The following is a 27,496-nucleotide window of genomic DNA, read 5'->3' as shown; positions in this document are numbered from 1 at the left end:
CCAACGAGGAGAGGCTTAACTAAATGTGGTTTCTTGTTTCCTTTTTAGAGTAGTCACTTACACCAGCATATTTTACAGTGGGTTGCCTAGTTAGATGTTTTCCCAATTATTTTTGTCTTTCTTTTAATTTTGCTTTTGCCCACATGTCTTAGCCCATTCAAACACATGCAAGTCCCAATCTGGTCAATGTTAGGAATGGCCCAGCTTTTGGAGTGTCTAACAGTATTGATGTTTAGTAGATTGAATCTTTTCTGATGTTTCAGTCACCCTATGGTTTTCATGTATGTCTATAACTTAGTTTTTGCACACCACTTATGTAACATTGATTTTGGGATTGTAATAAAGCTTTGAAACTTTACTCAGTTTGGAGTTTGATTTAGTGTTTAAATTGTTATGGTGTTTAGAATTGTTTATGGTATAATGTCACTGATTTGTGATTAAATGATTTTGACAACTACACTCTTCACCAAATCAAAAGATTCAGTCAACCTCAGAGGGTGAGATTGGTGCTGGTGTCTCACTCACCTCGAGCGCTGGTGGTTGTTGAGCCTAGAGCTGAAGAGTAGGAATTTTCCGGGGGCCCAAAGAGCTCTAGCAACAGCCTCTGTTTTTAACCTAATTTTCCGACCATTTAAGCAAATATTGTTTATATCACATTGTGTAGCAAAACCAAAGTATTGAGATTTTTTTGTATTTTATGAACAATACATTGTCAACTGAATGCATTTTGTTTTTCCTCCGCTATTATGATCTTACCTATGTTCAGAATGCCTGTACTTTGTGATGCTATTTTATGATGCAATTCACTGAGCATTAAGAAGCAATCCTGTACAAAACTTGCACTATCCAAAACACTGTAAAAATAAATAACAATCAAAATGGCCAGTCTGCTCTGCCTCATGCTCTAGGTTTTGATTCATCTTTTCTTAGAGTCCCTGAGAGGAGTAATCTGCCATGATTAGATCCATGATTAGAGCCTTTGAAGAATATTCACATAGGCTGGAAACTATGTTGCAAAGAATGAACATGCTTAAGCAAATTCCACTTTTAAATGTACATAATAGCCACATTGCATATAACTCAGTTCCAGTGTCCACTGGATTCATTCTGTATGAATGAGAACCTGCTTTTACCTTTAATAATATGGATACCAGCTAAGCCGTTAAGCGCGCATACCAGCTGCCGATGGGCTTCTTCACACTCTGTTCGACATTTCTTCTGAAGTGATGTTAGTAGTTCCTCCATGGTCATGGTACTGCAAAAAATAATAAATATCAACTCAAATTCCATGAGAGTTATTAAATATGGAACTTCAAAATGTAGAAAAAATAGAAAATTAATAGACTACACGTGTCACCACTATTTAAAGAAATTAATGAAAAAGTTACTTACATTTGGTTACGGTTTTTCTGGTAGAGACTATCTGCAGATTCCCCAGGCATCAGACTGGGTCCGGAAAATCTTGAGCAGTACCTCTGCGGACCAGTAGGAGGTGGTGTTTGACTCCATGACAGCAGCATCAGAAATCACGTCTCTTTTGTGATTAGTTCTGTGCCAAAAACGAAGAGCCACATAAAAACCAATGTACTGTTATAGGAAAGTAGCCTCTTTTTAGCATGGTTACCCCAACTTTTTTGCCTGTTTGTAAGTGTGTTTGACTGTGTTCACTGGGATCCTCCTAACCAGGACATCAGTGATTATGCTCTCTCTCCCTTTAAACTTGGTTACTTGAACCACATACTCCCAAATTTGGCATATTGGTGCCCCAATGTAAGTCCCTAGTATATGGTACCCAAGGCAATGGGGTAATAGGGATCCCCCCATGGGCTGCAGCATGTATTAGCCCATCCACTGAGAGCCCGGGCAAAATGTATCTTCAGGCCTGCCATTGCAGCCTGTGTGAAAGGGTGCATGCACACTTTTCACTACAGGGCACTGTACCAGGTCACTGTAAGTCACCCCTATGGTAGGCCCTCCTAGCACGAACGGCAGGGTGCATGTACCTGTGTGTGAGGGCACCCCTGCATTAGCAGAGGTGTCCCCCACAAATTCCAGTTCCATTTTACTGGACTTCGTGAGCGCGGGGACGCCATTTTATACGTGCACTGGACATGGGTCACTATCTATGTCAAGCTACATAATGGTAACTCCGAACCTGGGCATGTTTGGTATCAAACATGTCGGAATCATACCCCCAATACTGCTACCAGTATTGGAAGTATGATTCCATGCAGTCTGGGGGCTCATTAGAGGACCCCCAGCATTGCTCCTACCAGCCTTCTGGGATTTTCTGGGCAGCCAAAGCTGCTGCCAACCCTCAGACAGGTTTCTGCCCTCCTGCTGCTTTAACAGCTCAAGCCCAGGGTGGCAGAACAAAGGATTTCCTTTGGGAGAAGGGGGTAACACCCTCTCCCTTTGGAAATAGGTGTTACATGGCTTGGGCGGGGTAGCCTCCCAAATCCACTGGTATGCTTTGAAGGGCACATTTGGTGCCCTCTGTGCATACACCAATCTACACAGGTTCAGGGACCCCCAGTCCCTGCTATGGCACGAAACTGGACAATGAAAAGGGGAGTGACTACTCCCCTGTCCATCATCATCCCCAGTGGTGGTTCCCAGAGCTCCTCCAGAGGGTCCCTGGGATTTGCCATCTTGAATCCAAGGTAAGCAGGGGCCTCTGGGAGCATCTGAGTGGCCAGGTCAGGCAGATGACGTCAGAGCTCCCTCCTGATGGGTGGTCACCTGGCTAGTTGACCAACCCCCCCCCCCCTCCCCCTCTCAGGGCTATTTAGGGTCTCCCTCTTGGGTGGGTCCTCAGATTTGGCTTGCAAGATTCCAGCAGGACTCCTCTGCAACCTCTACTTTGACTTCTAGCCACTGGAACTGCGACTGGACCCTCCAGGAACAGACAATCTCCATCCACGACGAAAACTCAGCTTGCAACATTATTTCCATGGCTGCTTCCAGCTCCTGCAACATTTCCCAGACTGTGCATCCTCTGAGGGCGGCAAGTCTTCAATCTGCACGAGAAGGAAGACGGAATCTCCCTTGGAGTGAAGGAGTCATTCCCCTGCATCCGCAGGCACCAACTGCAACAACGAGCAGCTGCGTGGATCTCCTCTTAACCTGAGCTGTGTGGATCCTGCATCACGGGTGGTGGTCCAGAGTAGTCCTCTTGGTCCTCTCTGCCAGCTGTCCAACTTTGGTGGAGGTAAGCCTGTGCCTTCCCACGCAGACCAGTACCCCCATGCACTGCATCTTTTGCAGCTACCAAGGCTTGTTAGCATCTCCTCCAAGGGACCTTCAGGCTCCGTGTAGCCCCAGCCCCCAGCATTCATTCCTGCGACGCACAGCCCTCTGCGTGCTTCTCCTGCGGCGTGGGACCATTCTCCAGTTGTGCTGCGTGGGCTCCTCTGAGACTAGTGGTTTCTCTTCCAGTGGGTCTCCTATGGAGGCTGCATTTTCCTCTGTGGACTCTCTGCCTTGCTGGTCCCTGGCAGCTCTACTTTTGCTTCACTGCGACTTCTGCCTTTGCCAAGGCTTGTTGGTGGCTCTACCACTAACGAACTGCACTCTTCCATCCGGTGTGGGATGAATGCATCCTCCAGGAACTCTTCTCTGGCTCCAGGGCTGCACTGCTGACGGTCTTCGTCCTACCATCGACCAAATCCTGCAACCACAGACGGGTGGGTAGTGGCTCCTGCCCCCACTGGACACTTCCGTGACTTCTGGATTTGGTCCCCTTCTTCCACAGGTCTTCCTCTTCAGGAATCCACTGCTGGTTTCTTGCAGTCTTTGTCTGGGTGTCACATTTTCTTCTTTTTCTTTCTCTCAGGTGGTTTAGGGAAAATCCAGAAACTTACTCCTTTCCTTCTGGTCGGTGGAGGGCACTGTGGTACTTATCTTTGGGGTTTTCTAGTTCCTGCAGCTCCCCTCAACACATCCCACTTACCTAGGTGGGGGTCCTGCATTCGCATTCCATTTGTTTTGTATATGGTTTGTGCTCCCCCTAGGGTCACTATAGTCTATTTGCTATTGCACTGTTTTCTATAACTTTTTATGCCTATTACTAGTGTACATATCTGGTGTGTTACGTACCTCCTATAGGAGGGTTGTCTCTCTGGTGCTTTTTGGTAATGGTGTCACTGAAATAAAGTACCTTTATTTTGTAACAGTGAGTGTTTTCTTTCATGTGTGTAAGTGTTGTTTGACTACAGTGTTATTGCATGAGCTTTGCATGTCTCCTAGCTTTGGCTGCTTATCCACAGCTACCTCTAGAGAGCCTGGCTTCTAGACACTGCCTACACCACACTAGTAGGGAATACCTGGGCCTGGTATAAGGTGTAATTACCTTAGGTACCCACCACACACGAGGCCAGCTTCCTACAACTGTTCTGACCAGTACGCAGTGTCTATGGGATCTTTTCGGTGAAGAGCACAGTTCACTGAGCAGGGAGGATGGGAGGGTCAGTGAGGAATATGCGGTTACACAGTTTCTACCAGAAAAAGCATTACAAAAGTAAGTCATTTGTTCTTCTAATAGATACCTCTAACTACAAACTCCTCACCTCACCTCAGAATAGATACCAAAGAAATACCGCCCTACAGGCGTGACTGAGACTGGCTTCCACCAAAAAGTCTTGGAGACCTGAACTGATGAAATGACAGTCATGAAAGACCTGACTGTCCAAGCAGTACTGCTTTGTGAACATGTAGAGGGATGACCACCTAGCAGCTTAGCAGATATTCAGGACAGGAACCCCCTCACACTGACACAGTAGTGGCAGCCTTCGCCCTGGTGGAGTGAGCCCGCAAGCCCTCAGGGTCAAGAGCTGCAGAGAACAGCTATGTTGGGGATCGAAGTTAGATTACATGAGGTACTTAAGGACCAAACTAAGGTCCCATCTGGGTATCACAAAGACAGTAAGTGGGAATGAATGCTGTAGAACTTTCAAAAAGTTCGCCACAACTGGTGACTTCAGCAGGGAGGGTTGATTCAGCAGCAGCAGAAAAGGTGAGATAAAGTAATTCTTAACAACATCCAGGGCAAAGCTTTGCTGGACTAAAAACAAAACAAAAAGAAAAACCTCAGGGCTCAGTCGGTCTTGATCTTTTTGGGAACACTGGGCAGGAGTGGTATTGACAGAAAGGAATACAGTAGTCCAGAGTTCCACTGGGGGCAGAACACATCTCTGAGCGAGAGAAACTTTGAAAATTCCAGCATAGAGAAGTGCTGACATTGTGCATCCTCTGTGGTAATCAAACACATTGAGGCAAGGTTCCCCCCAGTCTCAGAAGAGATCTTGCACCACTACAAGATGTAGAGACCATTTGTGATCCACGAGACATCAATGACTAAGTCTGTCTGCCCTAGCATACAGAAATCCTACCAGGTGCTGCACGACCAGGAAAAAGTCCTGGCACTCCAGTCAAATCCAAAGGCGCACAGTCTTCTGTCACAGGGTCCATGACCCCACCCTGCTGTGTTTGTGGCAATACCACAAGGCGATGGTGTTGTCCGTGAACACCCGAGTCCCTTGATAGACAGAAGAATGTTTTTCAGAGCCAAGCAGATATCCCTCAACCCTAACAGATTAATGTAAAGCTGAGATTCTGCCATAGACCAGAGTCCTTTGATTTCCACTTCTGCTAGGTGGCCACCCCAACCCAGTGATGATGCATCTGTCACCACTGTCAGCTATGGATGAGGAAATGAAAGGTAAGGAGTCTGCCACTGACCCAACCGCAGTCCATCTGCCACCACTGCAGATCTTTCACAGTTTCCTCCAATATCTGGACCAGGCCTGAAAGATTTCCCTGATGCTGCACCTACTGGAACTTTAGATCCCACTGCAGACCCAGCATATGCCATCAGACATGTTTTACCAGCAAGATACAGGAAGCAATGGGGCACAGCAGCTCCACAGTCAGTCTCACCACAATGCCCCAGCCTTGCCACTCCAGGGGATAGGCACAGAACTGCACTGTGTCTAAAATGGCTCTGATAAAAGGGAGTCAGGTGTGACTACAGCATATTGCTAGTGAACGCAGAGGGTTTGCAGTAGTCTGGGTGACAACTGCCTGGGGTGACCCCGCCAAACACAGCCAGTGGTTGAGTTAGGATATGACTGGAACCCCTTATCTCAGGAGATGTGCTGCCAATACCACCAAAAGAAGGGGCTCTGGTGATGCCATAGATGAATACAGCAAATTGGAATGCTCGTGAACCACTGTGAACTACAGGTAGTGCCGGAGGGCAGGGCTGTGGAAACCGAAGTCCTGCAGGTTCAGCACTACCATCCAGGATGTTAGAGTGAGCCCTGGAATCTGGCAGTAAGCCTGCATTTGCAAACGCATTTGAGCACCGTAGCAGCCTTGTCACCAAAAAGCAGAAGCCATTGAAGGGCATGTCGATCAGTGTTGAATGGACATCCCAAGAGAATCCAGTGGGCCATAACCAGGAGTGGCCATGCAGCACCACCGTAGAGGCCATAGCTCTACTCAGGGAGGCTGTTAATCCAGTCCTCACCGGAGGGCGAACTTTGCCACATCCCTGCCATTCACCAAAGTATGGTTGAGGATAGCACAGTCCTCCTCAGATAGCATGAGAAGCAGCTGTGCAACAGAGTTCCACAAAGCATGGGAGTATTGTCGACTGCAAAGCAAGGATAGTTGAAGAGAAGAAAATTAGTTACTCACCTGTAACTGTGGTTCTCCATTATTGTCATCTTTCCTAGACTGACATTGTTGAATATTCCCCACCGTCGAAGTGGGAGTCCCACGGTACGTTAATTAAGCAGTATATATATATATATATATATATATATATATATATATATATATATATATATATATATATATATATATATATATATATATATATATATGGAAAATGTCACTTACCCAGTGTACATCTGTTCGTGGCATGAGACGCTGCAGATTAACATGCTGTGCACTATCCTGCCATCTAGTGTTGGGCTCGGAGTGTTACAAGTTGTTTTTCTTCGAAGAAGTCTTTTCAAGTCACTAGACCGAGGGACTCCTCCCTTTCGGCTCCATTGCGCATGGGCGTCGACTCCATCTTAGATTGTTTTCCTGCAGAGGGTGAGGTAGGAGTTGTGTATATAGTAAAGGTGCCCATGCAATGGAGTAAGTATGTATGTACATAATGTGTATAAAAGTGATATATATTAAAAAATTTACAAATGTACAATTTTCATCAACTTATAACGGCTACAGGCTCCCGGGGAGGCGGGAGGGCGCATGTGAATCTGCAGCGTCTCATGCCACGAACAGATGTACACTGGGTAAGTGTCATTTTCCGTTTGATGGCATGTGTAGCTGCAGATACACATGCGTGCATAGACTAGTAAGCAGTTATCTCCCCAAAAGCGGTGGTTTAGCCTGTAGGAGTTGAAGTTGTCTGAAATAATGTTCGTAATACAGCCTGTCCTACTGTGGCTTGTTGTTTTGTTAACACATCTACACAGTAATGTTTTGTGAATGTATGAGGCGTAGACCATGTGGCTGCCTTACAGATTTCTGCCATAGGTATATTTCCTAGAAAGGCCATTGTGGCACCTTTCCTCCTAGTGGAGTGTGCCTTTGGTGTAATAGGTAGATCTCTTTTTGCTTTAATATAGCAGGTCTGAATATATTTCACTATCCATCTGGCAATGCCTTGTTTGGATATTTGATTTCCTGCATGAGGTTTTTGGAAGGCTACAAACAATTCTTTTGTTTTGCAAAATTGTTTTGTTCTATCAATATAGTACATTAGTGCTCTTTTAATGTCTAACGTATGTAAGGCTCTTTCAGCTACTGAGTCTGGTTGTGGAAAAAAGACTGGGAGTTCCACTGTTTGGTTTAGGTGGAACGGTGATATGACCTTTGGTAAGAATTTGGGATTTGTACGGAGAACCACTTTATGTTTATGTATTTGTATAAAGGGTTCTTGTATAGTAAATGCTTGTATTTCACTCACCCTTCTAAGAGATGTGATAGCTATTAGGAAGGCTACTTTCCAGTTAAGTATTGTATCTCATAAGAATGCATGGGTTCGAATGGTGGACCCATGAGTTGTGTTAATATAATATTGAGGTTCCACGAGGGAACTGGTGGTGTTCTCAGGGGTATGATTCTTTTTAAACCCTCCAAAAATGCTTTGATGACTGGGATTCTAAAGAGTGATGTTGAATGTGTAATCTGCAGATAGGCAGATATTGCTGTGAGATGTATTTTAATGGAAGAAAATGCTAGTTTAGATTTTTGTAAGTGTAATAAGTAGCTTACAATGTTTTTGGCGGAAGCATGTAGTGGTTGAATTTGAATATTATGGCAGTAATAAACAAATCTTTTCCATTTGTTTGCGTAACAATGTCTTGTAGTAGGTTTTCTAGCTTGTTTAATGACCTCCATACATTCTTGTGTAAGGTCTAAATGTCCAAATTCTAAGACTTCAGGAGCCAGATTGCTAGATTGAGCGATGCTGGATTTGGGTGTCTGATCTGTTGTTTGTGTTGAGTTAACAGATCTGGTCTGTTTGGTAGTTTGACATGAGGTACTACTGACAGGTCCAGTAGTGTTGTATACCATGGTTGGCGAGCCCAGGTTGGTGCTATTTGTATTAGTTTGAGTTTGTTTTGACTCAATTTGTTTACCAGATAAGGAAGGAGTGGGAGAGGGGGAAAAGCGTAAGCAAATATCCCTGACCAACTCATCCATAACGCATTGCCTTTGGACTGAGGGTGTGGATACCTGGACGCAAAGTTTTGGCATTTTGCGTTTTGTTTAGTTGCGAATAGGTCTATTTCTGGTGTTCCCCAGCGTAGAAAGTAAGTTTGTAGTATCTGGGGATGAATTTCCCATTCGTGTGTTTGTTGGTGATCTCAACTGAGATTGTCGGCCAACTGGTTTTGAATCCCTGGGATGTACTGTGCTATTAGGCGAATGTGATTGTGAATCGCCCAATGCCAAATCTTTTGTGCTAAGAGACACAGTTGTGATGAGTGTGTCCCTCCTTGTTTGTTTAGGTAATACATTGTTGTCATGTTGTCTGTTTTGACAAGAATGTGTTTGTGGACTATTAGCGGTTGAAATGCTTTCAATGCTAGAAACACTGCTAACAGTTCTAAATGATTTATATGCAGTTGCCTTTGTTGAACGTCCCATTGTCCCTGTATACTGTGGTGGTTGAGGTGTGCTCCCCACCCTATCATGGAAGCATCTGTTGTGATCATGTATTGAGGCACAGGGTCGTGGAATGGCCGCCCTTGGTTTAAATTTATAGGATTCCACCATTGAAGCGAGGAGTGTGTTTGGCGGTCTATAAACACTAGGGGGGTTATTACAACTTTGGAGGAGGTGTTAATCTGTCCCAAAAGTGACGGATATACCACCAGCCGTATTACGAGTTCCATAGGATATAATGGACTCGTAATACGGCTGGTGGTATATCCGTCACTTTACCGTCACTTTTGGGATGGATTAACACCTCCTCCAAAGTTGTAATAACTCCCTAGATCTTGAAGTTGACCCTGTGCGTGTGTCCATTGTGTTGCTAAGCACTGTTGTAAGGGCCGCATGTGTAGTCTTGCGTTTGGGACAATGGCTATGCATGAAGACATCATGCCTAGAAGTTTCATTACCAACCTCACTTGATAGTGTTGGTTTGGGTGCATGTTTAGAATTACATTTTGGAAGGCTTGTACCCTTTGTGGACTTGGAGTGGCAATCCCTTTTTGTGTGTTGATTGTTGCTCCTAAGTATTGTTGTATTTGACATGGTTGTAGATGTGATTTTTGGTAGTTTATGGAGAACCCTAGTTTGTGAAGGGTTTATATGACGTATTTGGTGTGTAGAAGACACTGTTGTTGAGTGCTGGTTTTTATTAACCAATCGTCTAAGTAAGGGAATACGTGCATGTGCTGTCTCCTGATATGAGGAGCTACTACTGCAAGGCATTTTGTGAATACTATTGGTGCTGTTGTTATCCCGAACGGTAACACTTTGAATTGATAATGCACGCCTTGGATTACAAACCTCAAGTATTTCCTGTGGGAAGGATGTATGGGTATGTGGCAGTAAGCATCCTTGAGATCTAATGTTGACATGTAGTCCTGTTGTTTGAGCAATGGAATCACGTCTTGAAGTGTTACCATGTGAAAATGATCAGATTTTATGTAAAGATTTAGTGTTCTAAGGTCTAATATGGGCACATTTGGTGTCAAATGTAGGAATTCTATGCAATAACCATGTTGGATAATGGCTAGGACCCACGCGTCCGTAGTTATGTGTTCCCAATTTTGGTAATAATCTGTGAGTCTCCCCCCCACTGGTGTTGTGTGGTGGGGGTTTGTGACGTTGGAGTTACTGTTTAGTTTGTGGGGTTTTTGGGCTTTGGAATTTCCCTCTTGTTTTAGGGAACTGTCCACCCCTATATTGTCCCCGAAAAACTCCTCTTTAATATTGTCCCTGGTATGTGGGTCTGGCTTGTGAGGTGGAAGGCTCTGTGGTCTGGGCCCGAAACCCCCCTCTAAAGTACGGCTTCCTAAAAGTGCCTCTGCTCTGTGGGGAGTAGAGTGCGCCCATGGCTTTGGCCGTGTCAGTATCTTTCTTTAGTTTGTCTATTGCTGTGTCCACCTCCGGCCCAAACAATTGTTGTCCGTTGAAAGGCAAATTCAGCACAGCCTGCTGGATTTCTGGCTTAAATCCGGAGGTACGTAGCCACGCGTGTCTCCGAATGGTTACCACTGTGTTTACTGTTCTGGCCGCCGTGTCTGCTGAGTCCATAGCCGACCTTATTTGGTTGTTGGAGATAGTTTGGCCCTCCTCGACAACCTGTTGAGCACGTTTCTGGAACTCTTTGGGAAGGTGTTGAATGAAATGTTGCATTTCATACCAATGTGCCGTGTCGTATCTTGTCAGCAGAACTTGCGAATTGGCAATTCGCCATTGATTGGCTGCTTATGCTGCCACCCTTTTGCCTGCTGCATCGAATTTCCGACTTTCTTTGTCGGGTGGTGGTGCGTCTCCAGAAGTTTGTGAGTTTGCCCTTTTCCAGGCAGCTCCTACTACCACCGAATCAGGAGCTAACTGTTGTGTAATGTACACAGGGTCAGTAGGGGAAGGCTTATATTTCTTCTCCACCCTAGGTGTGATGGCTCTGCTTTTGACTGGGTCTTGAAACACCTGTTTGGCGTGTTTTAACATGCCTGGTAACATTGGCAAACTTTGATATTGGCTGTGCGTAGATGACAGGGTATTGAACAAGAAGTCATCTTCTATGGGCTCTGCATGCAGTGCTACGTTATGAAAAGTAGCTGCCCTGGAAACCACCTGCATGTAAGCAGTACTGTCCTCTGGTGGTGATGGCCTTGTCGGGTAGCAATCCGGACTATTATCTGAGACTGGTGCGTCGTACAGATCCCATGCATCTGGGTCATCCTGGCTCATCCCTGTGTGCGTTGGTGACTGCATCATTGGGGGTGTTGCTACTGGTGACAGATGTGGCGAGTGTGGTGGCGATGGCTGTGGAGAACACTGTGGTGGTGTTTTTTCTTTAGCCACCTTAGCTTTTGGCTGCATTTCCGCCTCATGGAATGCGAGCTTCCGCTTCATCTTGATTGGAGGAAGAGTTCTGATTTTCCCCGTGTCTTTTTGTATATGGAGCCTTCTCTGGGTATGGTCTGGTTCTCCCATGCCCAGCTCTTGTTCAAACCTGTGGCCTTGTAATTGTGAGGAAAGGCCCTGTTCTTCTGTATAGGAGCTGTGTTTCGGCTCCGAGGCTGCGTGTTTCGGCACCAAAACCTTTTCTGCAGTCTTTTTTGGCTCCGAAGAAACCTTTTTGGTTTTCGGGGGGTGCCGACCTCTCGGTCCCGAATCTGGTCGAAGCCGGTATCTCGGTGCCGAGTCTGTTCGGAGCCGGTATCTCGACCGGAGTCAGATGTCTTCGGCTGCTGGGAGGCCTTTTTCGGTGCCGATGTTTGGTCACCGTGCTTCCGGGTAAAGCCATGGCCTGTTGGCGGTGGCGTCCCCTGGGCCTTCATGATTTTGGAGTGAGTTTTTGCCGGGGCTGGTTTACTCACGGTTTGTTGCCTCGTCGGCTGCTCACTCTCGGGCTCGTCTGAGTCCGAATCTGGAATGGAGAATGTCTCCTCTTCTTCGACGTCGAGATGTCCAGCCGGTGTCGACGCCATCTGAAGTCTTCGAGCTCTACGATCCCGCAGTGTCTTCTTGTATCGAAATGCCCGACAGGCCTCGCACGTATCCTCTTTGTGTTCGGGGTACAAACACAGATTACAGACCAAGTGTTGGTCTGTATAAGGATACTTAGCGTGGCATTTGGGGCAGAAGCGGAATGGGGTCCGTTCTATGAGCTTTGAGGATGCACGCGGTCGGGCCGACCAGGCCCCACCGAGGAGTGGAAGCCCCGAAGGGCTGCCAGAGCTCTTCTTTTCTTCGGTGTCGATGTGCTAGCACTAACCCGGTACCGAGCGCAAACAATACCGTAGAATTTTCCGATTAATATCTATCTTTTCCGAACCGAAACACGGAGCGAAGAGGAACACGTCCGAACCCGATGGCGGAAAAAAAACAATCTAAGATGGAGTCGACGCCCATGCGCAATGGAGCCGAAAGGGAGGAGTCCCTCGGTCTCGTGACTCGAAAAGACTTCTTCAAAGAAAAACAACTTGTAACACTCCGAGCCCAACACTAGATGGCAGGATAGTGCACAGCATGTGTATCTGCAGCTACACATGCCATCGAACATATATATATATATATATATATATATATATATAGATATAGATATAGATATATATATATATATATATATATATATATATGGAAAATGTCACTTACCCAGTATACATCTGTTCGTGGATTCACATGCTATGTACAGGTCCTGCCATCTAGTGTTGGGCTAGGAGTGTTACAAGTTGTTTTTCTTCGAAGAAGTCTTTTCGAGTCACAGGACCAAGTGACTCCTCCTTTTCGGCTCCATTGCGCATGGGCATCGACTCCATCTTAGATTGTTTTCCGGCAGAGGGTAAGGTAGGAGTGATAGAGTGTAAATAGAGAGATGTCCATGCAATGGAATAGAGATGTATGTACAAAGTTTAAATAAAGGAATGTTTATATACATATGTACAATTTTTTATTATAACTTAAACGGCTACAGGCTCCTGGGGAGGCGGGAGGGCGCGTGTGAATCTGCAGCGGAACATGCCACGAACAGATGTACACTGGGTAAGTGACATTTTCCGTTCGGTGGCATGTGTAGCTGCAGATACACATGCTATGTATAGACTACAAAGCAATAATCCTCCCCAAAGCGGTGGTCAGCCTGTAGGAGTTGAAGTTGTCTGAAATAATGCTCTTAGTACAGCCTGTCCTACTGTGGCTTGTTGTGTTGCTAACACATCTACACAGTAATGCTTGGTAAAAGTATGAGGTGTGGACCAAGTGGCTGCCTTACAAATCTCTGCCATTGGTATGTGTCCCAGAAAGGCCATTGTTGTGTACTTGTATAAAGGGTTCTTCAATAGTGAACGCCTGTATTTCACTAACTCTTCGTTATGAAGTGATTGCCACTAGAAATGCTACTTTCCAAGTTAAGAATTGGATCTGACAAGAGTGCATGGGTTCAAAAGGTGGACCCATGAGTCGTGTAAGTACAATATTAAGATTCCACAAGGGTACTGGTGGAGTTCTTGGAGGTATGATTCATTTTAGGCCTTCCATGAAGGCTTTGATGACTGGTATCCTAAAAAGGGATTTTGTCTGTTTCTTTTGCAAATAAGCAGAAATTGCAGTGAGATGTATTTTGATGGATGAAAAAGCTAGATTTGCTTTTTGTAGATGGAGTAAATAACCTACGATGTCATGTATGGACACATCCAAAGGTGTTATGTGTTTTGCTTGGCAATAGAAAACAAATATTTTCCATTTGTTAGCATAACACTGCCTGGTGGTAGGTTTTCTTGCTTGTTTAATGACTTCCGTACACTCAGTTAGAAGTTTCAGATAGCTAAACTCTAAGATTTCAGGAGCCAGATTGCTAGACTGAGCTTCGCTGGATTGGGGTGTCTGATCTGCTGTTTGTGTTGTGTCAACAGATCTGGCCTGTTTGGGAGCTTGACGTGTGGTACTATTGAGAGGTCAAACAGTGTGGTGTACCATGGTTGGCGTGCCCACGTTGGTGCTATAAGCATTAGTTTGAGTTTGTTTTGATGTAGTTTGTTGACTAGAAATGGAATGAGTGGGAGAGGGGGAAAAGCGTAAGCAAATATCCCTGACCAGTTGATCCATAGAGCATTGCCCTTGGACTGAGGGTCTGGGTACCTGGACGCGAAGTTTTGGCATTTTGCGTTTTGGTTTGTGGCGAACAGATCTTTGTCTGGTGTCTCCCACTGACGAAAGTGTTTGTGTAGTACCTGGGGATGTATTTCCCACTCGTGAGTTTGCTGGTGATCTCGACTGAGGTTGTCTGCTAACTGATTCTGAATCCCTGGAATGTATTGAGCTATCAGGTGAATGTTGTTGTGAATTGCCCAATGCCAAATCTTTTGTACTAGGAGGCAAAGTTGCAATGAGTGTGTTCCCCCCTGTTTGTTTAAGTAGTACATTGTTGTCATATTGTCTGTTCTGACAAAAATGTGTTTGTGAGCCAGAAGAGGTTGAAAGGCTTTTAGTGCTAGAGAGACTGCTAGCAGCTCTAAGTGATTTATGTGTAGCTGCTTTTGCTTGCTGTCCCACTGTCCCTGAATACTGTGATTGGTGAGGTGTGCTCCCCACCCAATAATTGATGCATCTGTTGTGAGAATGGCGTGAGGCACAGGGTCTTGAAAAGGCTGCCCTTTGTTTAAATTTGTGGGATTCCACCACTGAAGCGAATAGTGTGTTTGGCGGTCTATCAACACTAGATCTTAAAGATGACCCTGTGACCATTTTTTTGCAAGGCACTGTTGTAAGGGCCGCATGTGTAACCGTGCGTTTGGGACAATTGCGATGCATGATGCCATCATGCCTAGGAGTTTCATCACAAAACGGATAATGTAGTGCTGCTTTGGCTGTATTTTTGGCAACATGGTGTGGAATGATTGCACCCTTTGGGGGCTTGGACTTTCAAGCGCCTTTTGAGTGTAGCTCCCAAGTACTGCTGAATTTGGATAATTGATTGAACCCATGTGTCTGTTGTGATGTTAAACCATTGCTCGTGGAACATTTTCAGTCTTCCTCCCACAGGGGATGTGTGTTGGGGGAAGGTGATTGCAAAGTCACTGTTTGTTGTTAGTGGCTTGCTTTGCGGATTGGAATTTTCCCCTAGATTTGGGAAATTGCCCTCTGTAGGACCCTCAAAATCCCCCTCTTTGATATTGTGTTTGGTATGAGGGCTTTGATTGTGAGGTGGATGGCTCGGATGGCTGTGGCCTGAAGCCTCCCCTATACCGAGGCTTCCGAAATGTCCCTCTCTATTGGAATGAATAAAGCGCTCCCATCGCTTTAGCAGTGTCGGCATCTTATTCATTTTATCTATTGCTGTGTCCACCTGTGTGCAGAATAATTGCTGGTGGTTGAAGGGAATGTTGAGCACAGCCTGTTGGATTTCAGGTTTAAAACCTGATGACCTGAGCCATGCATGGCGCCTAATGGTGACTGCCATATTTATGTCCTTGCGGCTGTATCAGCTGATATTATCTGATTATTTGTTATCACCTGTCCCTCCTCTACTACCTGCTGAGCTCTCTTTTGGTGTTCCTTGGGGAGATGTTGATTAATGTCCTTCATCTCGTCCCAATGAGCCCTGTCGTATTCTAGCGAGGATGGCCTGTGAGTTCGCTATGCGCCACTGATTGGCTGCTTGTGACGCTACCCTTTTTCCTGCCGCATCAAACTTTTTTACTTTCCTTATCTGGAGGGGGTGCATCTCCAGAGGACTGAGAGTTAGCTCTTTTCCTCGCTGCGCTGACCACTACCGAATCTGCGGACAGCTGTTGCGCGATACACACTGGGTCTGAAGGTGGTGGTTTATACTTTTTTTCTACCCTTGGGGTTATAGCTCTTCCCTTCACCGGCTCCTGGAATATCTGTTGGGCATGTTTGAGCATACCAGGGAGCATGGGTAGGCTTTGGTATGTTGCGTGTGTTGAGGACAATGTATTGAATAGAAAGTCGTCCTCGAGTGGTTCCGTGTGCATGCTTACATTGTGGAAAGCTGCTGCCCTAGCCAAAACTTGTGTGTAGGAGATGTTATCCTCTGGTGGAGAGGGCTTAGATGGATAGCACTCTGGGCTGTTGTCAGACACAGGGTCATCAAAGATCCCATGGATCTGTGTCTTGGTGTGACTGCATAGTGTGTGTAGGAGACTGTGCAGTGGGTATAGCATGTGGAGAGACAGTTTGTTGAGGAGAATGAGGAGGAGACTGGGCAGGAGAAAACTGGCGAGGCGGAGATTTCTCTCTTGGCACTTTAGCCTTTGGCTGATCAGTGTCCATACGTCCATGGACTGCCAGTTTCCTTTTAATTTTGAGGGGAGGTGCTGTGAGGATCATGCCAGTATCCTTATGGATCTGTATCCTGGCTTGTCTGTCATCGAAATCCTACATTTGTTGTAGCTCTTCCTCAAATCTATGGCTTTCTTTAAGCGGTTTCGAAAGTCCATGCTCCTCTGTGTACGACTGTCTTTTCGGCTCCGAAGCCAGTTTCTTCGGCACCGAAAGGCCCGGGTTGGTTGTTGGCCTCGGTTCCGAAAGGGATTTTCGGGCTCTCGACTCGATGGCTGGGTGCTGTATGTTTTCAGAGCCTGTGTCACAACACGAGTCCGAAGACTTCGATGCAGCTGTGGCCTTTTTCGGTGCCGAAGGTGTTACTTGCTCACAGCTTGATTTTTCCGGGTTGAACCATGGCCTTCCGGCAGAGGCGTCCCCGAGGCCTTCTGTTTGGTCTTGGTCTGGGTCAGGGCAAGCGTACTCACATGCTGTCGGTGGTCGGTCGACGTCAGATTCGTCCGAATCGGAACCTTGAACGGAGATGGCAGTGTGGATCATCTCCTCTTCTTCGGCGTCGAGGCGTTTGGTACTCTTGGAAAACCATCTGTAGCCTTCTCGCCCTTCGGTCTCTCAAGGTCTTCTTGGAACGGAAGGATCTGCAGGCCTCACAAGTATCCTCTCGGTGACCTGGAGACAAACACAGATTACAGACCTGATGTTGATCGGTGTAGGGATACTTGGCGTGGCACCGAGGGCAGAATGGGAACGGGGTGCGGTCCATGAGGCTTCGACGCTTCTTGCGGTCGGGATGACCAGGCCCAAGTTGGGCGCGGGTGCCCCGAGGGGCAACCGAAGGTGTGTCCCCGCCGGTACCGAGGTGTCGATGCAAGATGGGGCGCCATCGAGAACAATACCGATGAATTTCGGGGAATTATAAGTTTTTCCGACTAAAACAACCAGAGTGAAGAGGAACACATCCGAACCCGATGGCGGAAAGAAAACAATCTAAGATGGAGTTGATGCCCATGCGCAATGGAGCCGAAAAGGAGGAGTCACTCGGTCCCATGACTCGAAAAGACTTCTTCGAAGAAAAACAACTTGTAACACTCCGAGCCCAACACTAGATGGCAGGACCTGTGCATAGCATGTGTATCTGCAGCTACACATGCCACCAAACATATATATATATTAGTAACATAGGCTACAATAGGAACAACAGGTTATATTACTAGCCTAACTACATCCTTTTCTTTAAAAAGAACCAAAGTTCACTTTAACCAATCAGGAGAGAGCACCCTCTAGAACACTCCCAACAGAGAAAGAAGCCCTCAGATTTTGTAGCACTGGTGTGGTTTAATTAACTTTTATGGGGGAGGGTTGCATGTGAATCTATAAAATATGCCGATACTGGAGAACCACAGTTACAGGTAAGTAACTAATTTTCTTCTTCAGTATTGGATCTTTCATAGATTCACAGGCTTGAACCAGATTAATAAGCAATGTACTAAGTAACCATATATTCATTATAACAAAGACAAATAGTGGATGGTGGGAAATAACAGAGGCTCACCTTATCTAAAGAGATGGCTTAACACTGCCTGTCCCACTGTTGCATCTGTTGTATGGTTCTCATCCAGGCAATAATGTTTTGTGAATGTATGCCGGTTTGCTCTGCAGATATGGTGAATAGGCACTCCAGCAAACAGAGCTGTCGATGTGGCTAAAGCTCTAGTATAGTGGACTTTAACTCTGCCGTACAAAGGTTTTCCAGCTTGTGTGAGGCACAACTGTGTAGTAAATTACAAAAAGGCCCAGCCCAAAAAAAGAGATTCAACAGGGTGGACAAGGGAAAGAAAAAATCAGTTTTTTTGTGTAGAAAAACCTTAACCCACCAGGGTTAACCTTTGGTGGCATGCTTCATCATTGGGTTTCCTTCCGTTAGGCTGCGGAACGGGGCGTGCTACGACCAACTGAGAGATATACGAGGGAGCACCGATGTAGGTTCATCAATGTGAATTTTGAGAGGGATAGGAGTGGTGGGGTCTTATTTGAGTTAAAAAAAATACCTGCCTCTGGGTACTATTACTAATTTAATATGTGTCACAGGGACGGTATGGTTAAAAAGGGGCATCGGAAGTGGGGGATACTATGTACCTTACCTCCTGGTCAGTCTACAAGTTTCGGAGTCTACCCCTAGACTCCTCTTCAAGACCGAGATGGACTCCCTAATATCACTCCTTGATTGACTATTACAAGTAGGAGCAATAACACTGAATGCTCTGTGGTATAGTGTGGTATGCTTAACTAAAGTTAAGTAATATAATATTCAATGGTACCGATGTCCTTCTGAGATACGTGTGGAAACGAAAGAGCAACAGTTATCATGGCCCTCTTATAAGTTGGGATGCTATTCGTATTGCTTATGGGTGTGGTGCCACTTATTTGCAAACTAGACCCAACTCGTGGGAAAAAGCACTTGTGAATATAATGTATGAAACAATAGACAAATACAGGGCGAATTACATTTAGAAAAACATGTAAACTCGTAAAGCACCTCTAAAAACGCACACGTGGTGCATGCGTGACCAACATTTTAGTGTCTACACTCTTGTATCATAGATCCTCTGGGAGGGGTTGGTGCTTGTAGTTACGCACTGAAAATATATGTATAATATTAGACTCACCCAAAAATATTTTGATCCTTTTGTTATATTTATTATCCACATCCACTGGCTATTTTTCACGCAATAAGTAGCCACCACTTCCCTGAAAGTGCAGCCCCCGCCCCACGCCTTCTCTTTCCGGTTCTGTATTAAGGTCGACACCAAAACAGGCACTGACACATGACTCCTAAATTTGGGGTCCTCGTAGTCCTACATTGGCCCACTGGAAGCCGCCGTTTTGAAATTCAAGCAGTCTAGTGCCACATGCTGCAGCAGGTCGAGACGGGTCAGCTGCAGTGAGTTTATAAACGTGACTCCCAAGTGAGTCACAGTGTTTCAGTGTTTATATAGACTATAAGGAAGACAGTCTCAGCCCTTCCAAAACCTCCTTCTCACTCTTTGTTGACTCTCAGTCTTTGGAGGTTTCTGAAGAAATTCCAAGGAATGTCCTTTTGAAATGATATCTAGGACCCACTTGTCTGAGGTCATCATGGACCTTTGTTGGAAATGATTTGACATTCTACCCCCTATTCGAGATGTTGGTGAAGCAGACGGTATTCTTATTTGGTCATTTTTTTCTACGGTCTCTGCCTCTTGCTGGCAACTCACCACTGGAACCGTGTCTATAGGAAGCTGCTGGAGGCTGTCTGGATTGTTGTTGCTGTGAATACTGAGACTGGTACTGTGGTTGTCCAGACTGGTACTGTCTATATGGCTGGTAACCTGCTCAAAAGGAATAATTTCCTATTCCCCTAGCTCCACGAAAGGGTTGTCTTCGGTACTGGAGCGTGCCAAGGGACTTTGCTGTTTTTGTGTCAGTCTTTATAGATTGCAATGCATCTTCTACATGCTTGCCAAACAAAGATTCACTGTCAAACGGCATGTCTAGAACTTGTGTCTGTATTTCTGGGAGGAAGGACGTGGATTTCAGCCATCCCTGCCTGCGAAGCACCGCAGCCCCCACTAGCTCTCTGAATCCTGTGGTAGACACGTCAAGTGCACAGTCAATCATCTCTGCCAAAACGCATTTCCCCCTCCTGCAAGATCTTGCATGCTTCTACTTTTTTGTCACCAGACAAAAGGTCCATGTATGGTGCATGTCCGACCATAATTGGTGGTCATAACGAGCTAAAATAGCCAGCGAGTTTGCTGCTCGTACCACAGTGGCTGCCATTGTCAAGAATCTTTTTCCAATGCGGCCATCTTTGTCAGGAGGCGATGAGATTGGTGCAGAGGGGTTCTTTGAGCACCACTGCTTGTGATACTACCGAATCAGGTTTTGTTTGTCCGTTAAGGCATGCTTGAGAATTGTATGGAGCTTTGTATTTTTTACCAAGACGTGGAATTACCGGAAATACAGTCGCTGGATTTTTCATGGTCTTGAGCCCTTCCGGCCAGATGAAGTCTATTATTGGAATCACTCTTACTGACTCCTTTGCGGGCTCTTTGAAGTCATACAGGAAACAGTCTGTCTCACTTGTTAATAGTGGCAGCTCAAACCTTTTCACTGCTCTTTCCATTAGGTTGTGGAATCCCCCAATACCTTTCTGGAAGAGAATCCAGAAGTTGCCAGAGGTGGAGAGGGATGGAAATGAGGCAGTCATCCCACTCATCTAGATCAATTACTGTGTCCTTCCTCTGCATCTTCCCCCAATGATATTACATCCTCTTCCACTGGTTGCGATACTCCTTGTGTCGGGATAATTGGTGTTGTAAGTAACAGAATGGGGTCTGGTAACAGCGTTGGGGACTGAAATAGGCTTATATAATGACTTATCGTGTGGCAGAAGTTGACGTGAGAATCTACAATAATAGTCCAGTAACATATATTGTAAATTTGCTACTAGGGAAGCAGGCATTGGAATAGATTGCTCCTGATGTTCTTGATGGAATGTTTCGTTTGTTTGCCTGCAGTGCAGTACCCCTGATATTCTTCATCGTCATCATCTCCATAATCCTGGCATTTCATCCGTAGCTGAGAAGGGTTACTAGTCTCACCAAAAGGACCTTCATCATCTGACTCATGATCCTCATCCAAGAGGTGTAACCGTGGGTAAGGCAGTATTTTACTTGGGGAAGTATGCTCTGGCAAAATTTTGGATTCTACTGCCATTGTTTTTATGGATATTAAGGATATAGGAGGAAACTTTTTTTCAGTCTAACTGGATGTTTCCAAACCTTCTTTAATTATATCCTGTGATGGATATGTCTTAATTCCTTGTTCCGCAGGCTGAAAGTCTGCGGTTGTTTGTGATAACAATGTTATTGTCTTTTGTTTTTCTTCCGTTGTCGATGGGATGGACAATGGTGGTGTCGTCAATAAGGTCTTCTTCTTCGTCAACGGTGTCTCCATCGACAGTGCCTTTTGTCGACGATGCCAACGATGCCTTCGTCGACGGTGTCTTTTCCATCTTCGTCGATGCTGTCTTTGTCAGCCGTGTCGTAGACAATGATGCCTTATGTGAGGTTTTTGGAGGCGAGTCCCCCCTTGTCATCAATGTCTTTACCAACTATGGGAAATTCAAGAAACCTGTTGTCGACTGAGCTGTTTAAGTGGAGGGAATAGGCTCATGTTCAGTACATCAGAATACTAGACTCCGTACGCAGGGTCCGGGGTTAGCAGAATGAGTTGTATTCAGTCCATCTTGAACTCCATCCTGACCTGCAGCAGTGGTAGGAATGTGTTCAGGAGATAAGATTCCTCCCAAAGGTGGAATGTGTCACCTAAGGAATTCAAAGTGGAAACTTAAACACACAGAAAGCCCAACAATGCACATATTGTGAGGTAGAGAAAAGATGCATCAAGGGTACACTCCACTAAGCAAAGGTGCCCTGTGCCACCCTTGGATGCAGATGCCACTCATGGTTAACAAGATGATGCTTGCTGTGTTTGTCAACTCTAATGATGAGACTGCATAAGTTGAAGGTGGGCTCTGGTTCACTGATGTAAAAGCCAGGAGCAGAAGGCAGACAATAACTAAACAGTCATGTGTTGGTGGTCCAAGACTACCTCAGAGACAGTGCCTTCAAGAGCCAGTTGTTGTGGTACAGGAAGACCTATAACCCCAAAGAGTGAAGCTGAGCCTTGACCACCAACAGCACCTTAGGAAAAACCCAAGGGGGTGGGGGAGGAAGGTGAGGCTGACTGTAAGAACTGTGAAATTATAACCATCCAGTATCTTGGGTCAAAGCTCAACAGAACCTTGAATCACTTCTTCCTCAGGAAGGTATTCAGAAGCTTAAAGTTCAAGATAAGTCTCAATCCACCAACCTTCATGGGATTGGAAAAAAAACAGTAGTATCTTGTGGCCCTCTCTGCCTCGAGTACCACAGCAATCACACCCGTCTTGAGCAAGGACTGAACATCTGTGGACAGGTTAGCATCATGTCCTGACTCCAATTGAAACAGACTTGGGGGAAAGGTTTGGGAGGGTTGGGGAAATGGACAACAGAAGAAGGGCATAGATAACTGGAAGGATAGATCACTCTTAAGTAATGGTCCACCAGACAAGCAAACAAAAACAAATCCTGCCCTTTACCAGGCTCAGGTGACTGGACAAGTGGGAACTTTGTCAACACCTGCAGCAGATAAAGTGGTATACTGACCTTGTGGTTGACAATAAGCAAGGTTCTTTGAGAAGTCCTGCAATTCCCTGTATTGGTAGGGGTGTTGATGAGTGAGTACAAATCAGCCCTGAAGAGCAAGCCACTGCTTTGCTGTCTTTGTAACACTCCAATACTGAATCCACCTTATCCCCGAACAACTTGGCTCTATCAAATGGCATGTCCATTATAGAGACCTGGGCATTTGCAGAACATCAGGCCATTCTTACCCAGGTATGCTGCTGGAAAATCACATTGGCGTCCATAGCACAGGCAACATTGTCTGTTTTATCCAGGCAGACCCTCAAAACACACTTGGCTGCATCCTGGCCTTCATGTACAGTCTGTGCAAAAAATAAATTATTGAGTTTTTCCAGGAAAGCGGACAAAATCTGTGAACAATGTAAAAGGCCAATTCTCTATTAGGGTCAACAGAATGAGATCTCCTGTTCTTTAGAAGGTTGTGGCAAAGTGAAAAAGGCAGGTAGGGCGACTGTCCGACATGAACGGTCATTACTACATTTACCAGACTGGCTGTCAGTGTCTTCAGCAATAATTTCTCTGTAAAGAAAGTGGTTTAGAGAAGCTGCACCAACAGCATTTGCAGTTCACTTACACTAAAAATGATCATAAAGAAAAAGACTGCTTTGATTGTTAGAAAACGTAAGGAGCGATTACCACAGTCTCAAATGGTGTACAGATAGGGAATGGGAGGACCAAACTGAGGTTCCATTGTGTTAACTGTGAAGGGTTTCAGAGGAAATGGGTGTTAAGCCTCTCAGGAAGCAAATAACAGGCAATTTGAAAAGAGACGTTGATCTGGCAAGCACAAGAAGACCAAAATGGCCACTGTGTAACCTTTAACTGTGACCACAGAAATGTCTTGCTGGGCCAAAGACAAAACAAACAACAATGTATCAGAAAGCTTGGTCTGTAGAGGATCAAGTTGACTTATCCCGCACCAGGCCATGCTCATTATCTCTGTGTACTTCACTGCCCTGGCCCTGCTTGATGTAGTACCACATAGTGGTTGTGTTGTCTGTGAGGACCCGCACCAGCCTACCCCTGATGGTCTGCAGTAAGGCTTTCAGGACCAAAAGGTTTACATGAAGCTCCAAAAGACTGAAAGAAAGGTGACATGCTACCAAAGAACAGAGGCCACTGATCTCTATCTGTCCATTCCGAAGATGTTTTCGTACTCTAATACCTACCAGTTCAGTTCAAGATCCAATGTGTTCTTAACATACATCAGTACTTTAGGCTTTCATCAATACTGCATTATACTAGTCTTTGAAGCATTACACAACATACACAAATTACCTCATCACTGATAATAAACAAGTGCTGAGCTTGCCTTTTCTGCAGTGGCAAGAATTCTCCACGGACAGCCTGAGGATGGCAGCAGGCTTGCCTCAGCCTCAGCAGTGGATACAAGATAGAGGTGACTGTTCTTCTATCCAGACTGCCTAGCTTGAGCGTCCAATCGGAAATCTTCCTGAGTTTCAGAAGAGCATCCTGGCAGCAGACCTCATGCTGACGATGATAGAAATGCCGTTCAACTGGCGAGAAGTGAAGCCAATGAACATCCTCTGTTTGAGGAGGGATTTGGATCTAAGAAATGAAACACAATTCAAAACCAAAAGGCAAGTAGCAAATAAGACACCACAGAGATATTCACATTTTTTTCTTCCTGCTCTGTGTTGGCAATAACATTTAGAACTGATGTATTCAATTCACCAAATAAATATAAATTGCCAGAAACAATTCATTCAATTCACCAGGATGCGAAATCACAGACTACACAACTGTCTATGTACTGAAAAGGACACGTATGAACTTCGCCTTCAAAGCATTTCTCCACTGGCTTTGGCCCTTCACAATTTTCCTTACACATTCACAGAATACGTTCCACAGCTGAACCTCCAGTGAATCAGTCTTTGTCATTCTCTACAGTGTAGTAAGACTTATGCAAAAGCCTGTGGTTTGTTCCAATATAAAACACATCAATCATGTTTTAAGGGGAGTGGTGTCACATTCAGTGAAGAGCTGTTCCACGACTCATTCTGCTTCAGAACAATTGGCCAAACTTTTAAGCTCTAAAATGAAGTAGTTCATATGAAATAAAGTAGTTCATAGCAGGAGCACAAATTTCATTTTTGTTAAAACTAGTAATCCCAATCTGCCTCGTCGGTAAGTGTTATGTTTCACACACATCATTAGACTGTAACATGAGACAGAACCATCCTACACGAAATTCTGTCCAGGAGAAAGAACAAATTATCAACCTGTGCCTACAGTTGTGATGCCTTTCATGGCTTCAATTTCCTAGCAAAATCTTATATACAGCGGTGTCCATCCCGCCAGAGTTCATCATGCCTTTTCACAGCAATGCAGAGGGAAAGCAAACATATAGCCTCAAGGGAAGTGGGAGGGTTGCATGTTCACCTATGAAACATACCAAAGCTGGAGAATTTTAGGGACTCACATACATTTTCATCTTTATCCTTTCCCATGGAGTCAAACCTTTTGTCTACAAACTTGCAAGCAGTAAAATAAAAAACTAGGAAGAAGCATACTTTAATGTAGGAATCTCCTGAGCACTGCCTGTCTAGATTCTGCTACGGAATAAAACGGAAAGCCATACTGTTTAGTGAAAGTGTTGTATGACCAATATATTGCAGCTCTGCCAATGTCTGGAAGAGACACTCATACGAAGAGTGTTGCCCGGAGTGTCGTCCATATTATAGTGCATTGTGAGGAGCAGTTATTTAATCACAGTGAGAGATAAAGAGGAACGGGTAGCATACAGTACATCCTCCAATAGTTAACACAGCTAAATACAAAAGTACGTGGCACACTGACATTACAGAACTATACATTTTATTCAGTTTTGGCTACACTAAGCTATGAAACCAGATCCAGTTGTTCTGGATAAAGAAACCTCACCCACGTAATGTGGCATGTTTCATCATCGAGTTCCTACACATCATGGCAAGATGATTGTACTAGGGCGGACTCGACCTCCATTTTGTGAGAGAGTTTATGTGATATGATTCTCTACACCTACGCTACTACTTTTGCATGGTAAAGGTAAGTAACCCTTCTTTCACCTCCATGCAGATATGCTCACCAATTGAATAGGGATCCAATATCTTAATCGCTCTGATGAATACCCGGGACTTTTCATAGGCCGTTGTTCCTTATCCTCACTGTGCCCAGTACTTTCTGATTGTATTCAGATGGAACTCGAGGCATCTTTTCATGATGTCCACTAAATGAAGTGTCTTTCCTAACAGAAGTTATAGATCTGGAGATAACAAAGGAATGTCCACAGACAAAGGTGGAAACTGTCTTAATTTAGGTTAAATAAAGGATTGGCATTTTGTACATCCCTGTATTTGAAGATTTCTACAATGGACAAAACCTGTATTTTGACAGAAGCTTTAGTAATGTGTGGCTTGCTGTTTTTCTTTTTTTATTTTAAATGCTTTTCTTGATACTTTCCGAATACATCACAAACAGATATATACATAGAGATTAAATATTTGATATAAGGGGATACAAAGGACCACACACAAAAAAGTCAGTCATGATGACATCCTAATATATTTAAAATATCATTACATTGTCAAGTTATTTTCCAATCCACTTCTAACAATTTACCCGGTATGATCAAATGAGTAATTCATTATTGCATGGCGCTGGGTGTAGAATATCGATTACATAGCTCCCAATTTGAGATTTAAAGTGCATATGATGGTGAAAGTGACGGACCTGCATTAAAGTGCTAGGTAGGAAGGCTGGCAACCTATAGTCTGATAAAAAAAAAAGGACTGAGAGTCCTTAGAAACCTAGATAGGGACCTAAAAAAAGGCTGGCATTGCACCCAGTCTAAGAGGAGTCCCCAGATCAACTTCCCCTTCCGCTGAGCCTTCTTCCCCTTGTGTTCATAAAGTGCAATCTCCAAATTAAATACTGAAAGAAACCAGCCTTGCCATTGATGCAAAGGCAGGGGTTGAGAGCGAAGCCGGGAGACAGTCACACAAATACATACCTCCGCCATAGCAATGAATAATAATAATTCACCACCAATGGCACTTGTTGCCTCCAATACTCCCGAGAGCATAATTTGAGGCATCAGAATCAAAGCAGTATTTAAGACATCCCCCTTAAATTTAGCTACATTCACTTTGAGAATGTCCAGCTTGGGGCAATTAGAAAATCTGTATTGAATCTGCTTCTTTAGCTAAACACCATTTCCAAATACGTCCCCCCGGTACCACCCAAAAATACAGGGCAAAGATTGTTTTATAATGCAGTGTCAGCAATACCGAGGAGCAAAGTATAGTGTGGCTCAGCTTCAAGGATTCAAAAAATAGAGATCCTCAGAGTCATACCTTTGTTGCCATTTGCCACTATGCTTCTCAGGGTCATCAGGCATTTTGGAGTTGTATATTTGTTGTACCTGGCTAACAGAGCATTCCCCTGGACCCTGCAACAATTCCAGGAGCACTTATTTTGAGAACCCAGCTGTCCCACCAATTTTCCATTGTAAAAAATCTCAGATTTGTAGGTATTTAAAAACATCTCTGTGACTCAAATTAAACCTCTCACGTAGCTCATCAAATGATGCCAAGCTAAAACCTTGATAGAAATCTTCTAATTTTAAAATTCCCTGTTTCTGCTACCTTGCCAAGCAAGCATCGTGAAAGATACTGGGTAGCAGTGGGTTCATA

General features: G+C 44.8%; 1 protein-coding gene across 3 annotated transcripts in view; it reads right to left on the bottom strand.

The window, feature by feature from the left end:
* SHPRH (SNF2 histone linker PHD RING helicase) overlaps positions 1–27,496 on the bottom strand; it is a 746,219-nt gene that overhangs the window by 356,259 nt on the left and 362,464 nt on the right. For all 3 annotated transcript variants that reach the window (XM_069235239.1, XM_069235238.1, XM_069235240.1), the window contains exons 13-14: positions 24,115–24,371; positions 1,134–1,255 (exon numbers count right to left, since the gene is read on the bottom strand). In XM_069235239.1, the coding sequence (XP_069091340.1) occupies positions 1,134–1,255; positions 24,115–24,371 (379 nt within the window). The remainder of the gene's footprint in view (positions 1–1,133; positions 1,256–24,114; positions 24,372–27,496) is intronic.

The sequence above is a fragment of the Pleurodeles waltl genome, chromosome 5 (assembly GCF_031143425.1).
Source record: "Pleurodeles waltl isolate 20211129_DDA chromosome 5, aPleWal1.hap1.20221129, whole genome shotgun sequence".
In the NCBI taxonomy this organism is placed as follows: Eukaryota; Metazoa; Chordata; class Amphibia; order Caudata; family Salamandridae; genus Pleurodeles; species Pleurodeles waltl.
This window is presented reverse-complemented; position numbering and strand designations above follow the sequence as displayed.